Below are 16,905 nucleotides of genomic sequence, written 5' to 3'. Positions count from 1 at the left end.
CCATTTCCTTCTTCAAGGGATCTTCTCGACCCAGGGATCGAACCCACGTCTCTTGCATTGGCAGGCAGATTTTTTTTTTTTTTTTTACCACTGAGCCACCTGGGAAACCCAAATAGCCTTAATATAATACATTTTAGCCAACTTCAAGCACCAAGGTCACCTTCCACCAGCTGCATGCTCCTCAATTCCTGAGGTCTATAGCATGTATTTTTATAGAGAGTGTAGGAGATCTGTCTCTTCTGTCATGAATCTCTAGCCTCCTACACTTTATTCTTCACATTTTCATGTAATCTGGGACATAAGCCATGTGGGTCTCAGATATAAAATAAAAAATGGACCTCTCTGCCTTCCCCTACTTCTTCCAAGTACACAGCACCCTCCATCTTTCCTCTTCTCTCATTTGCCAGTTCAGTGACTTGTTCTGGCTCATGAGCTTTTTAACTGGCATACTATGAATTTATATCTCAGCAAACTTACAAATTACTGCATGTAATGGGTTTTTGGGACCATTTATGAATAATTGAAACCACAAATGTTAAATTCTTGAATGCCAAGGGCCTACTGAATATCAATATTTCATGGAGTTCCATAATGAACATTATGAATTCCAGCTTTTATGCCTCTTAAAATATTTGAGAACCCCTGATCCATATAGTATTGATATCTGTGACTTTATTACTCCTTTCTCTTTTGGAATAAATTAACATGTTAAACATATTCCTTGTAAAGATATTTAAAAAATAAATCCTTCTTTACATTTCATAAAAGTAGAGCGAGTTGAAATATGATGGCTTTATACTTTATATCTTTTCTTGTATTACTTGGTTTGCTTTTCATTTTTTTAAATGGTAATATAGTAGATGCTTGTTGTCAAAAATGCATTCAGACGCATGTTAAAGTAAAATGAAAATTTTGATTCACCTTTTCCTTCCATCTCATTGCATACTAATACATTGGTTTACGCCCTTCTAAATCTTTTCATTTGGATTTACATAGGTAAGTACTCAAATAGATACGTAGGGAATTTTTTTTTTTTACAACCTAGATGGAATCATTGTGTGTGTGTATGTGTGTTTGTATATAATGTATATATATTTTTAATTTTAAAAATCCTTAGAGATATATATATATAGAGAGATCTACCTCATTCTTTTCAATCTCTGCCCAGTGTTTCATGGTAAGAAAGTATTCTCCTTTATTTAACCCTTTCCTACCTGTGTCCTTTTTTCCCCTATAATAAATCCAGGAGTGGGATATTTTTCCCTGTTGTCCCCATACTGTTGCTGAGGCCCAACACCCAGCGCAGAAGTACTAATTGTAAGCATCTCATATTTGAAAGGAGCCCCCAGCAGTGAGGGCTAGGCTTTTTCCTATGGGATCTTTTGAAAGGGATGAGAAATTCACTGTCCCTTCCCCCAGGCTTTATACTTAGAGAACTGAGACAAAAAAAGGTTGTAAGATTTGGGAGAGTGCTGTGTTTGGTGGAAGAAGTTATTTTGTCCCTTTCTAAAATTAAGAGAAGAGATGGGCTCTGAGAGCGTTTATTGTGGAGTTCTGAGATGCCAACAGGAACAAGAGACTGAAATTTTACTGGCCCTGCTTAGCCAATAAAGATTTGCTCACTTATCCCAGTACTACCTGAACAGAGAAAAAGAAAATTGGTGAGAGTTGAGCCAGTAGGGGACTGCAGATAAGGAGGTGCGTCAGAATTGCTCTGTTTCCACCCCACAGTAGGTCCTGATTAGTTGGGGTCCTATAGTAAAGGGAGATGAGATTGGAGTGTACTTGAGCAGCTTGCTGGGAAAGAGTATATATGTTGGCAGGATGTGGTACAAATGCCATCAACTGAGGGCCAACTCCACCTGGTTATCTATTGCTATACAAGAACCATGATTTGATCTAGGTTCTTTTTGCAAGGTCTTTAGTCAGTTTGGATAACATTTGAAAGTTGGCCTACTGTGTTTCTTAAAAATGAAAAAACTATGGAAACACCTAAGGAATTAGTCTAAAAAAGTCATGTTGATAATATCTTCAAGAAATTTGAGCTGTTGGATATCAAATAACATTAAAACCAGCTTTTTCCAGAAGGCAGCCAGCATACATGAGTTCTTGTTATACGTGGGGGTGAACATTCGTGTGTATCTAATATGTTTTCATCACATCCTTACCCTGAGGACTGGAGTTTATCTGAGCAATGTCTGCACTGCACAGGAAGTATAAGTAATTAAGAGGTCATTTTTAATAGGATAAGACTAGGCTTACTCTTTGTACTTGTGGTAAGTACATATTAAAAAGGTTCTGTAATGCTAATGAGAATACTTACTTGATTCAAAATACCTTTAATTCGTTAAACTGAAACTGTTATTCATACCACTTCAAAGGAATCTTATTTTCTAAGTTAATCATAAGATAGCTTTCATGTGAATTTTTCTGTGAAGGAGGATCAATTTCATCATTCAGCTGAAGGGGGAAAAATCTTGATTTAGAGGGTAGAAATAAAGTATTACAGTAACTTATAAGAAATTATAAGAACAGTGCAGAAGAGTGTGGCACATTGTTGAACAGGAAATTTAAGAGCCAAGTAGGTTTTGAGGGGAAGACTATATTCAAATGAGCAAATGTTGGATTTTCTCATGTTTCATTTGTATTTTTCTGGTTATTTTTCACTGAATGTTTGACATGATTGTAAAGGTTTGACATAACTGTAAATTCCTTTTCTAATAACAGTAGATTATTTCAAAGTTATTAAACTAGAGATATAGACAATGACATTTTTAATAACTTTAAAATATGGATCTTAAAGTTTTAAAATATACATATTGCATGAATCTTACAGTTTCATGCATTTATGCTTAAACTTACACATTTCCTTTGAAATATGCTTTTATTTATTATTTATTTCCTGATTTTCTTATAGGAAATGCCACAGTCATTTTCTGCAGCCACGTTACATAACACAGAGATAGATAACACTAAGACTAATCCACAGAGAAGCAAAGTCCCAGTAGAGGCACTTGGTAAGGTTTCTGAACATAAAATCATCGCTAAGGGAAGCTCAAATGAAGACAGCATGGCGAGAAGTTGTTCTGAGAGTTATTCCAGTACCCAGAGCAAGTCTTTCTGTGACAAGCCTCAAAAATCTCATCCTGAGCCCAGCTCTAATCCGCCCAGTCCTGAATGTGTGCAGGCGAAGGCAACCGATTCAGTTCCAAATGGTTCTGAAGAAAACAAGGTACAGAGAACATCCTGCATGTATGGGGCAAACTGCTACAGGTAAAGCAAAATTACAGGTAGCATATAATTCCAGTATTTCATAGCATGTAGCATGTAAATATATGCTATCATGTGTTAAAAGACTAATAAGACCCATTTTGTGTTTCTGCTGGTCTGTACTTTTTCAGTATGTGTTCTTGCAAATCCTTCTAGAGGCTTTTAAAATATAGTGGGGAATTAAATGTTTCATTGTAGATACGCTGACTACTACAAGAAACTGGGGAATACAGACTTGAAAACAGGATCACTCAGACCTAAATACCTGCTTATTAATGTCTTATTTAGGTGTTAGAAAGATAGCTTCATAAGTAGTTTATGTATACAGTATAACTCTCAGAATTCTAAGTTGTGTTTAGGCATCTTATTATACTTATGCCTTTTCTTTTATATTTTTCTAAAAATGTTTTTAAATCACCATGGTGCCTTCTAAAACAACTGAATATATATTTTCTGGATTGATTGGTAACTCTTCTACTTACTTCATTTGATTATATTGTATTATATTTTCTAATTTCATACTTTGTGAATTAGTTTTAGGCTGTATGTTTATACTGTGTTTTCTCTATGTTTCATAGCCCTATTGCAGAAGTTTTTCTTTGCTATTGCAACTTATCAAACTAAATATCTTATAAATACATTCTAGTATAGTTTATCTTCTATGCAATAGCATATGTATATCACATATTCTGTTAATTTCTCATTCATCATATCTCTTTAAAGTGCAGTGCCATTTTAACATTTGAATAACCAATTTTAACAATTATAATTTATGCATTTATTCACAATTTTGTCTTATTTATGATGGCCTTAGTCCCGCATATGGAACATAATTTATAAATAGATTAGGTGGTTTAAATAGGAGAAATTTATTATCTCACAGTTCAGGAGGCTAGAAACCTATGATCAGGGTGTTGGCAGGTTGAGTCCTCCTGTAGTCTCTCTCATTGGCTTACAGATGCCACCTTCTCAGTGTCCTCACATGGCCTTTCTCTGTGAATAAACATCCCTGGAGTCTCTTCCTCATCTTATCAGGACATCATTCATTTGGGATTAAAGGACCTACCCTTATGAATTTCTTTAATCTGAATTATCTCTTTAAGGCCCTGCCTCCATATATAGTCACACTAGGGGTTAGGGCTTTAATATATAAGTTTGAGGGTGGGGCACACAGTTCAGTCTGTGACAGTGTTCAACTGGTATTTGTCTTTGTTAAACATGATTTAATGTTCTATCAAGATCATAATGAATTCAGTCATACTTGATGATGACACATTAATCAGTCATAGCCTGTGAATATTTTTTTACTTTTTCACTCATTTTGATATACATAATTAATACCCATGAAATATTTGCAACTGAAATCTGGAAGACTGAACACTTATATTTATAATAAAGGGGAAAAAAACCCCCTACATTGAGTTCTTGTTATATATGTATATCATAGCAGTCAGTTAAATGTATCTTTTTTCCAGCCTCAATGCCACTGCTTCAGCTCATGCCATGATTCCTCTGGAGCTAGTAAATAATCTCCCAAGTCTCCACACTTTCCCTCAGGTTCAGATTTCTTCCTCATTCTTGACTGAATGATCTGACTGAGAAAATAAAAACAAAGATAAAAAAGAAGAGAGAAAAAAATCTGACAGTATTACTCTCTTTTACAGAATCCTTCAGTGTCTAAAGGCTGGATTTCTTAGCAGAGTCCAGAAGGCCCTGAACTGCCAGTGATTCTTCAGATGCACCATGCCGTCAGGCTGTTGTTGTGTCCTTTGGATGCGCTGATCCCTTTTCCTCCCTTCTGTCCTGCTGAAAGACTCGTTCAGTTCCTTTTTGCATCCTTTTCTGATATGCCTGTTCTTCCCTACATTGCTCAGCTTCTATCCTACACAACTTTTTTCCTAGTACAGTTTCTAATGTGTGATGTTAGATCTGATATTTAATATCATAGTTCATTAGGTAAAGAATCTGCCTGTGATGCAGGAGACTTGGGTTTGATTCCTGGGTCAGGAAGATCCCCTGGAGAAGGAAATGGCAATCCACTCCAGTATTCTTACCTGGAAAATCCCATGGACAGAGGAACCTGGCTGGCTGCAGTCCATGGGGTCACAAGAGTAGGACACGACTTAGCAACTACACCATCACCACCACCGATTATTTACATGTTCTGTCATAATAGAAAATTATTGCTCAAGAGAAGTCTTATTCAACCCCTTGATGTTATGCTGTTAACTCCCAAGTCTGTATCTCCAACAGAGATTTCTGTACTAAATTTTAGATCCAGATAATCACTGTTTATATCACAGACACATCAAGTTCAGCCTTGTCTAAAGCAGTCACATCTTCTTTCAATCCTTTGAGAAACTGAAAACAACAAAACAGCATTTAACTTTGTAGAAACTGTTGTTTCCAAAAAACTTGTTTTGAAAGCTTTTGTTCTTCTGGGGTCATGTAGTTTTTTTGTTTAATAGCATATGGTTCCATTAGTAAACTTATTTTAAAAATTGGACAGAAATTGAAAGATCTGTTATTAGCATGTAAGAAATTAATGCTTTAATTAAAATAGTTTTATCTGAATAAGAACATAAAAATTATGAGTTAATAGTATATAAAATAAGGTTTTTATCTCTAATACATGTGCAGTGTCTCACTGAGGACCAAACCTCCCACTGAGAACAACTAGCAAAGCTGAACACACATGTTTGAGAACATTAGAGGCAGTCACACTTTAAGGCTTCTTTTTCCTTTGTGACATTTGACAAATTTTTAATGTTTCATGCTGAGGGCTAAGAGAACAGGCAGAGCTTTGGGCAGTCTCATGGAGCTTAGGCAACAACAATGGAGTTTAGTATTTGCCAAGCAGGAGAGACCCTGTATGGAAGTTATAGACATTCAGGAAGGAAAAATAGAAGCATAATAAAATTGAATATGACTGTATAAAGCACTAATAACTTTTGTGTTATGTAACATATTTGTGAAATTAAAATATATGAAAATAGTACCGAAGTGGTCAGGGATTAAAACAAGTAAATTTTGGCTGTAGTTACATAAGTGGAAGAATACCATATTTGTTATTTCGTGACTGTCTTAACTTTATGTGGGCTTCCCTAATAAATAGCTCAGTTGGTAAAGAATCCACCTGCAATGCAGGAGACCCCAGTCCAATTCCTGGGTTGGGAATATCTGCTGGAGAAGGGATAGGCTACCCACTCCATTATTCTTCGGCTTCCCTTGTGGCTCAGCTGGTAAAGAATCCACCTGCAATGTGGGAGACCTGGGTTTGATCCCTGGGTTAAGAAGATACCCTGGAGAAGGGAAAGGGTACCCACTCCAGTGTTCTGGCCTAGAGAATTCCATGGACTGTATAGTCCATGAGGTCTCAAGAGTCAGACATGACTCTTTATGTAGGTCTTCAGAGTTTATCTATATTGTAACATGAGTCAGAATTTCTCTTCTTTTTAAGGCTGAATCATATTCAATTTTATGTATATACCTTGTTTTGTTTATCCATTCATCTTTCAATGGACATTTGGGGTGCTTCCATTTCTTGGCTATTGTGAATAATGCTGCTGTGAACTTTGGTATGAAAACAACTCTTTGAGATCCTACTTTCATTTATTTTTGGATATAAATAAAGAAGTTAAATTGCTGGATCAATTCTATTTTTAATTTTGCAGGGTACCATCATACTATCTTCCATAGCAGATATACCATTTTATATTTCTACCAACAGTGCACAAAGCATTACAGTTTCTCCACACTTGTTCCATTGGCTGCCAACAATACTCAAAGTGTTACACTTTCTCACCAACACTTGCTATTTTCTGGGTTTTTGGTGGTGATCATTTTAATGGATATTAAGCATGATACATTGTGATTTTGATTTGCATTTCTATAATGATTACTGATTTTGAGCATCTTTTCTTATTGCTCATTTGTGTATTGAATAGAAATTTCTTTGGATTATAGACTTTCCTTTGCTCATTTGTTATTCAAGGTTTTTTTTTTGGTCATTGAGTGGTACAAATTTTGTATATATTCTAATTATTGACCACTCATTAGGTACATGACTTGTAAATATTTTCTCCCATTCTGTAGGTTGCCTGTTGATTTTATTAATTGCATCCTTAGATGCAAAGAAAATTTAAATTCTGATGTAGTCCAGTTTGCCTAGTTTTACATTTCTTGCCTTTGCATTTGGCAGGAAATCTTTGACAAATCCAATGTCTTGAAGCTTTCTCCCATTTTCTTCTAAAAGTTTTATATAGGTCATATTTTTATGTCTTGGATACATTTTAAGTTGCTTTTGTATATAGCGTGAGCGAAGGGTCCAACTTCATTCTTTTGCATGTGAATATCCTGTTTTCCCAGCACCATTTGTCTTTTTAAAAAGAGTATTCTTTCCTTTTAGAATGGTCTTGGCATCTTCATTGAATGGACAAAAAAATCATACAGTGGACCATTGCACAGTAATAAACGTATACTGTTGTTATATGAAACAGTATGGAGTAATAATATAAACATAAAAAGTCATTCTCAAAGAAGTACATACTATATATTTCCATTTTAATTCAAGTACAGATGAAACTAATATACTTTTTTTTTTGGAACTAAGATGTTTTATTTCTTTGTAAAAACAATATATCAAGAGTAGTTTGAACAGTACTTGTCCCATTCTCTTCACATAACTTATTATATGAAACAAAGATCATCTCTATGCCTGAGCTAATTGGGGTGTCCCAGATGGCTCATTGTAAAGAATCTGCCTGCCAAGTAGGAGACTCGGGTTTGATTCCTGGGTTGGGAAGAGCCCCTGGAGGAGGAAATGGCAACCCACTCCTGCATTCTTGTCCATGGAAACCCCATGGACAGAAGAGCCTGGTGTGCTACAAATTAAAAAAAAATTGTTATACACCTTTTGAAGTTTTCCTTAGCTTCCAGTATTTTATCTTTCATAGTGAAATATCTCTGATAATTTCTTTAATGTGAAGATTTTTGCTGGTGTTTCTTCCCCTGAGACATCTTCATTCTTTTGTCCCAACCACTTTTCCAACTTATGTTGATAAATTAGCTTCACTAAATTCTGTGCTGTGCTGTATTTAGTCGCTTCAGTCATGTCTGACTCTTTGTGACCCCATAGACTGCAGCCTGCCTGGCTCCGCTGTCCATGGGATTCTCCCGGCAAGAATACTTCAGTGGGTTGCCATACCCTCCTCCAGGGAATATTCCCAACCCAGGGATCAAACCCGTGTCTCCCACATTGCAGGCAGATTCTTAACTAATATACTGTTTTATAACATTGCTTCTCAAAGTATGGTCCAGAGGCCCTTTCAGGGCCTGGTCCCCAAGATGCTTTTAGGAAAACTGTTGGGCCAAACCATTTTCATAATAACCATTGTGCATATATGCATAACCATTGTTCATATATGCCTTTCTACTCTGATTTTCTCACTCACAAGTGTACAGTAGAATTTCCCAGAGGCTTATGGCTTATGATTTGTGTTAATGATTGAATGCAGAAGCAGATAGGAGAATCCAAATGCCCTCCGTTAAGCCAGATATTAAAGAAATTTCTGAAGTATAAAACAGTGTCTCCATCAATTTTTTTTTGGAAGATAGGTATTTATGTTAAGATTTGCTTTTTATGATAATGTGTAAAGGGTTTGCTGCTATTTTAAAGTGAATATATTTTTAAAAATTTCTCATTTTTAGTTTCTAATAGATTAAATGTTCTCAGTCACTCAATCATGTCCTACTCTTTGCAGCCCCATGGACTGTAGCCCATCAGGCTCCTGTGTCCCTGGGATTTTCCAGGCAAGAATACAGGAGTGGGTTGCCAATGCCTTCTGGAGGGGATCTTCCTGACCCAGGGATTGAACATGGGGCTCCTGCATTGCAGGTGGATTCTTGCATCTGAGCCACCAGGAAAACCCTTAAAAGCTATATGTGCTTATAATACTTTTATCCTACATATATATTAGTCAACATAGTCTGTTATATATATCCTATTTAAAGTAATGTTTGCAATCATGGTTTTTTCCATGTCACCAGAAATTAATTTTGCTATTATTAGGGTTCTGCACTGACTAGTTATCATGAGCTTTATTTTTAACAATGTAATGTTAGTTGTTCATGCTCTGGAATAATCTGATATGTATTATTTGATTTTCTGCTATATGCTATTATGTTTTCTAGTTTATCTAGAAATCTAGTATACCCTATTAATTATTTTTTCTGACAGTATGTTTGTCACTCTCATAGGAAAAATCCTGTCCATTTTCAACACTTCAGTCACCCTGGTGATAGTGATTATGGAGGTGTAAACATCACGTGTCAAGATGAAGCTGATGACCGGCCTGAATGTCCCTATGGAGCATCTTGTTATAGGTTTGTAAACCTGAAATGTTTGATTACATTGCTTTTCTGTTTAATCTCTGTTAACTTACTCAGGAGAAACTACAGGTAAGCTTCTCATCTCAAGCCTTTAACTTTTAGTTTTTAAGCTTCCATAGGTATTAGGTTTTTATTTTATTACTAGGTAGAATTATATTATTTCCTTTAGAGAATTCTAAATTTTTGAAATTATTAACATTAGAAATGCCTGAAAATTTTCCTGACTTTCTAACACTGCAAATCAGATAATTTAAAAACTGTCAATGCTACCCCATTATACATTCTATCCAGACTCCTTCAGTTCAGTTCAGTCGCTCAGTCATATCCGACTCTTTGCAACCCCATGAACCGCAGCACACCAGTCCTCCCTGTCCATCACCAAGTCCCAGAGTCCACCCAAACCAATGTCCATTGAATCAGTGATGCCATCTAACCATCTCATCCTCTGTTGTCCCCTTCTCCTGCCCCCAATCTTTCCCAGCATCAAGGTCTTTTCAAATGAGTCAGTTCTTCGCATCAGGTGGCCAAAGTGTTAGTTTCAGCTTCAACATCAGTCCTTCCAATGAACACCCAGGACTGATCTCCTTTAGGATGGACTGGTTGGATCTCCTTGCAGTCCAAGGGACTCTCAAGAGTCTTCTCCAATACCACAATTCAAAAGCGTCAATTCTTCTGCGCTCAACTTTCTTCACAGTCCAACTCTCACATCCATACATGACTACTGGAAAAACCATAGCCTTGACTAGATGGACCTTTGTTGACAAAGTAATGTCTCTGCTTTTTAATATACTGTCTAGGTTGGTCATAACTTTCCTTCCAAGGAGTAAGTGTCTTAATTTCATGGCTGCAATCACCATCTGCAGTGATTTTTGAGCTCCCCAAAATAAAGTCAGCCACTGTTTCCACTGTTTCCCCATCTATTTGCTGTGAAGTGATGGGACCAGATGCCATGATCTTAGTTTTCTGAATGTTGAGCTTTAAGCCAACTTTTCCACTCTCCTCTTTCACTTTCATCAAGAGGCTCTTTAGTGCTTCTTTACTTTCTGCCATAAGGGTGGTGTCATCTGCATATCTGAGGTTATTGATATTTCTTCCAGCTTGTGCTTCCTCCAGCCCAGCATTTCTCATGATGTACTCTGCATAGAAGTTAAATAAGCAGGGTGACAATATACAGCCTTGACGTACTCCTTTTCCTATTTGGAACCAGTCTGTTGTTCTATGTCCAGTTCTAACTGTTGCTTCCTGACCTGCATACGGGTTTCTCAAAAGGCAGGTCAGGTGGTCTGGTATTCCCGTCTCTTTCAGAATTTTCCACAGTTTAATGTTATCCACACAGTCAAAGGCTTTGGCATAGTCAATAAAGCAGAAATAGATGTGTTTTTCTGGAACTCTCTTGCTTTTTCGATGATCCAGCGGATGTTGGCAATTTGATCTCTGGTTCCTCCGCCTTTTCTAAAACCAGCTTGAACATCTGGAAGTTCACAGTTCACGTATTGCTGAAGCCTGGCTTGGAGAATTTTGAGCATTACTTTACTAGTGACTCCTTAGTTTGACATAAATCATTTCAGGATGTTATCTCTGCTCCCTCAACTCCTACCACTCCGCCGTTCTTGTGAACATGTGAAATTCAACCCTCAAAGAAAACAGTACCCCCCCTCCCTCCTTCCATAGCGTCTTGTGCTCGTTTGTGTCATGCACAGTGGAATTTATCTCATGAGACTATGTTGGTTCTTTTCTGGATTGGCTTCTCCTCCAGGCCATGTAAGTTCCTTGACAGTAAGTACTTTTCTATCTGAAACTTTGTTTAATGAATGAATGAACTTGAAATAAATGAAACCACCAAGGAAAGAAGTAGGATTCCATTCTTGGAGAGCTGTAATTCTAGATAGCTATTTTTCTTAGGTGATTTTCGAATATGGGTAACTGAACCCGCTGGCCTTTTTGAAATTGTTACTATTTCTGTGACTTGGTTTTCAATAAGAAAGCAGAGTAAGTTTCTGAGGCTGGAAGAAAAATCAAAAAGCTTGTACCTTACCATTTGAAAATTAAGTGTTCCATTCCAGCAGAGCATCCTACAGATAATAATGACTATGTTGTCATCAACTATGTCAATAAATATGAAAATTTAGGAGAAATGACCAAATTTGTAGAAAATACAACTTGTAGAAAAGATGCAAGAAAAGAAAGAAAATGGGATAATCCTGTACCATTAGAAAAATTGTATATAAAAATAACAGGCTTCCATTAAAGAAATTCTAAGTCCATATGACTTTAATAGCTAATGGCTAATTCCCTGGGTGCTCAGATGGTAAAGAATCAGCCTACGATGCAGGAGACTTGGGTTTAATCCCTGGATTGGGAAGAACCCCTGAGAAGGGAATGGCAGCCCACTCCTGTGTTCTTTCCTAGAGGATTCTATGGATAGAGAGGCCTGGCAGGCTGCAGTCCATGGGGCTCCAAAGAGTTGGACATGAATGAGCGAGTAACACTTTCACTTTCACAAACACTTAAAGAAGAAATACTCAATTTTTATATAGAGTGTTAATATTCTAAAAAAGGTAAAAGAGAATATATTCCCCAACTTATATTATGATACAGAAACCCAGCAAGAATAATATAAGAATGAAAACTTACTTTTGATCTTCAGTTCAGTTCAGTTCAGTCGCTCAGTCGTGTCCGACTCTTTGTGGCCCCATGAATCGCAGCACACCAGGTCTCCCTGTCCATCACCAGCTCCCGGAGTTCACTCAAACTCACGTCCATTGAGTCCGTGATGCCACCCAGCCATCTCATCCTCTGTCGTCCCTTTTCCTCCTGCTCCCAAATCCCTCCCAGCATCAGAGTCTTTTCCAATGAGTCAGCTCTTCACATGAGGTGGCCAAAGTACTGGAATTTCAGCTTTAGCATCATTCCTTCCAAAGGACACCCAGGACTGATCTCCATTAGAATGGACTGGTTGTATCTTAGATGTAAATTAAAAAAAAACAGATTCATTAAGTGAATTAAATAATTGGTTTTATTCAAGGAATGCTTGCTTTAATATTAAAAAGTAATTAATTTACTATACATCAGACTAAATAGAAAATCATATCACACTAAGTATAAAATCATATAATTGTTTCAGTAGGTGTTTTAAAAAACTGACCATTCATTTATGATAATTCATTTTAAAGTAGGAACAGAAGGAAATGTCTTTCATATAATAAAAGGTTATCTATAAAAAAGTTTACAACAAATTTCTACTTAGAAGTGAGATATTCAACATTTCTTTCTGATAACAGAAATAAGACAAGAATGCCTTTTTTTACTAATGTTATTCAATGTTTTCCTAGTGATCAAGATAGTATAATGAGCCAAAAAAAGGAAATGGATAAGGATTGGAAAGGAGAAGTAAAACTTTTATTGTCGACAAATAGTTTTGATTATAGAGATAGAAAATGCAAAATAGTCTCTAATGAATTGTAAGTATTAATAAGTTCTTAGCAAGATTGTTTGATATAAATATCAATATACAAGGCCAATTATATTTTTATATTTCAGTCAACAATTATGAAAATAAACTTGAAATATTTTATTTATAATAGCATCAAAAAGTATCAAGTTCCTAGGAATAAATCTAATAAAAGATGTGAAAGAAAAAATTTGTTAGAAAAGCCTAATATATATAAAGACTGAAATTTTCACAATTAGAAGACTCAATATTGTTTAAATTGCAATTTCCCCCAAAAGTGATTTGTATGCAAGGCCATTCAAAATCACAAAAGTTTTTGTATACAAATTTATGATGTGATTCTAAAATTTATATGAATAGGCAGTGGGCCCAAAATTGCCAAGACAATATTAAATAAGAAAGTTGGCAGACAGCCCAGGTTCAATACATGAGACAGGGTGCTCAGGGCTGGTGTACTGGGATGACCCTGAGGGATGGGATGGGGAAGGGGGTTCAGGATGGGGAACACATGTACACCCATGGCTGATTCATGTCCATGTATGGCAGAAATCACTAGAATATTGTAAAGTAATTAGCCTCCAATTAAAAAAAAAAAAAAGTTGGCAGAACTTGTTATACAGTTACTGTAATTAAGACAGGTCAGTATATGCTCAAAGATAAAGTAAGAAGGCCAGAGCAGAATAGAACCCAAAAACAAACCTCTGCATACACAGGTGACATGTTCATGAAAAGAGTCATCTCAGGCAGTGAGAAAAGAGTGAATTTTTTCAGTTAATTTTATTGGGATACAAGTGTTTAACGAAAAAAAGAAAATTCACACCATAGTCAAAACCTGAATTCCAGATGGATCATAAAACTAAATGTGAAAGAAAACAATAAAGTTTTAAAGATATATAAAAGAGAATAATTTCACAATCCCAAAGTAGGAGTTGTTTCCTAAGACAAGATATATAAAGTAGTAACTAACAACAAAGATTTACTGTGTAGCACAGATAACTATATTCAATATCTTATAATAACCTATAATGGAAAAGAATCTGAAAAAAAAGTATATAAAATTGAATCACTTAATTTCAATAAAAAGTCAGTAATTAAAATGGAAAACAATTATTTACTGCATTAAAATTAAAATAATTTATTTATTTTTAATAAATACAAATAAGCCACAGAGTGAGAAAAAGATATTTACAGTGACATAATTGACAACAGACTTATATCCTACTGTTCTGTATCCTGAAAGTAGACTTATAAATTGCTATTGTTTTTCTCTTAGTGACATATACAGGTTTTTTGCCCAAAAGAACATCTAGAATGAATAAACTTATGAAAAAACACTCAGTATCATTACTAATCAGGGAAGTTTCACACACTTGCATACACATGCATACACACAGACACACACACACAACCTTGAAGTAACTAATTCGTTGCTCCCACTTATTCAACAAACATTTCCCAAAGAATCATTAAATATCAAGGACTGATGAAGCAATGTTGAGTGAGATTGCTTGTAGAACAAATGCATTTATGTCTGTCTATATTTTGGAACAAAACAGCTTTCACAACTCATGTCATAATTTGTGGCACTATGATAATAGACCTTTTCATTTTTAAAAAACTTTTGTAATGCAGGATTTTATATGTATACACAAGTGGTGGTGGGGGGGAGGGGGAGTGTAGAATGAGTTCCAATGAAGCTGTAACTCATTTTCAATAATTATCAAGTCATGGCCAGTATTTTTTCATACATATCACCTTTCCCTCCATCTTATCCCTACTCCTAGATTATGTTGAAGTCATTGTATCTTTTTCATCCCATTTTATCCATAGTTGTCTTAGATATTCTGTCAGGTATCCCAGTTTCCTTATAGTCTCATTTTTTCCCTCCTTTTGTTTCTCCATATCAGGATCCAGTTAAGGTCCATCTATGACAAAAAGTGGCCATTTTTCTTAAGTTATTTAATTAATAGATTTCTCTTTTCCTTGCAATGCGTTTGTTGAAGAAAGCTGACTTTTGTTTTGAGGAGTATCCATCCCTTAGTCAGGATTTAGCTGACTGCATTACCAGATTGTCATTCATTATATTCCCTTGCATTTCCTAATAATTGTTGGTTAGAGACTAGTTATGTGTTTGTTACAGATCTCTTCCTTCTAGTGGTACTTTGTCTCTGAGATACTACCTGGGTTAGAAATTTTACTCTGCATTTTTCAAAATTCAAATTCAGACCTTAAGCCTCTCAGAGCTCCTAGGAACTCAGCAAATATTTCATGGGAAAAATCTGCCTTGTGTTTGGAATTCCCTGAGTTTCTAGACTGTTGTGGTGACAACCCCGTGAGACCATGATAAGCTCTACTAGTTTCTCTGTCCTCAAATAGTGTGCCTCCATTTGGTCCAAATCTTATCCTTAGCCTGTGCTAAGAATTGTCAAAGCTCTCTTCGGAAGAGAAGCACGAGTTATTGTCAGTTCCCCTAAGAAGGACTTTTTCTCTTTGGAATTTTAGATAATATAAAATTCTCATTGTTCCCACAATTCTCTCATAAATAATTTTTTAACAATATATCAGGGTTGTTTCCCCTCCGCCCCAGTTGTTAAAACAAGAGTATTTGTCTGCCGTGATGTCCTACACCCTTTTCAGAAGTAGAATGCAGTATGCCTATTCTTTAGGAGAATAAAAACAAAATGCAAAGCCTTGCTAAGAATAATGATGTAAAAAAATTGCAGCCTTTCTTTCATCACCCTTTATTTCATCAATCACTTTAAATGGGGACAGAGTAGGGAGTAGTCAAGAGAAATTACTCAGAGGCCAGTGACTCACATGTAATAGCAAAAACTTTCATGTCTGTATCTAAATATATTTATATGTATGAACATTGTGCTTTTCTTCTTTAGCTGTTGAGCTGCTTGGTGTCCTTGTTTCTACTTGAAGATAAAATCTTAAGTTTTTTTCCCTCATTAATTTTAATTACAGTTTAGAGAGACTCTTGGAGAATGTTAGATGTTATCACTTACTCTGACTATTGTTTTACAGATAAGGGAATGGAGACTAAGAAAGGTTAAATTAGTTGGGTAAGATGCCAAAGCTAGTGAGCTCAAAACCAAGTCTCTTCTCTCTTCCAGTTCAGCCTTTCTCTGGCTGTGGCCTGATTCCACCGTGGCTAGTCATGGCTTCTAAAGTATTGCTAGTCTTTGTCTTTTTAGCCCGATGGCAAAATAATATTTTGGAGCTGAAAAAAAGAAAAAACCAGATAAAGTACTTTGATTGAAGAAATTGTGAATTTTTCAAATCAACAAGATCCTAGAAACCAGATTGTAGAAGCATGATATATATTTGTATACCCTTTCTTGTTACATTATAATTTTAGTTAGGCAGAAAACAGGATCTAGTAGATTCATTTTGTATCATTGCTAAATTGATAACTAAATTGATACAGTATTATGAACCGTTTGTTCTTTAACAATCTTGATTTGCAAGAATAAACTATTGGGTTTTTTTTGGCCTCACACACACATTTCATGCTGTTAAAAAATGATTTAAAGAAGACAATTTGGATGATACAAATTAACTTTATTTAACACTTCATGAAGCAGTCTCCATTTGGAGAAGTGTGAATAGGGCAGAAGACAGGAAGCTGTTAAAGGATGAAGAATAAAGAACAAGGTAGAGAAAAAGAGAAAATATCTGACTGTCTGGGGCTACACAGTCAACCTTGTTTGGGGTGAGAAGGAACAAGGAAATAGATATAGAGCCCAGAGTTGGTTTGGCCTGTGGGGATTGGCTGATTGGACCCACTG

General features: G+C 35.8%; 1 protein-coding gene across 3 annotated transcripts in view; it reads left to right on the top strand.

Moving 5' to 3' along the window:
- The window catches only part of APLF (aprataxin and PNKP like factor), a 135,222-nt gene that overhangs the window by 54,831 nt on the left and 63,486 nt on the right, over positions 1–16,905 (top strand). For all 3 annotated transcript variants that reach the window (XR_011466030.1, XM_070379350.1, XM_014477525.2), the window contains exons 7-8: positions 2,918–3,273; positions 9,529–9,654. Coding sequence is in view for 2 of the 3 variants with exons in the window: in XM_070379350.1 (XP_070235451.1) it covers positions 2,918–3,273; positions 9,529–9,654 (482 nt within the window). In the remaining variant the exon portion in view is untranslated. The remainder of the gene's footprint in view (positions 1–2,917; positions 3,274–9,528; positions 9,655–16,905) is intronic.

The sequence above is a fragment of the Bos mutus genome, chromosome 11, assembly GCF_027580195.1.
Source record: "Bos mutus isolate GX-2022 chromosome 11, NWIPB_WYAK_1.1, whole genome shotgun sequence".
In the NCBI taxonomy this organism is placed as follows: domain Eukaryota; kingdom Metazoa; phylum Chordata; class Mammalia; order Artiodactyla; family Bovidae; genus Bos; species Bos mutus.
This window is presented reverse-complemented; position numbering and strand designations above follow the sequence as displayed.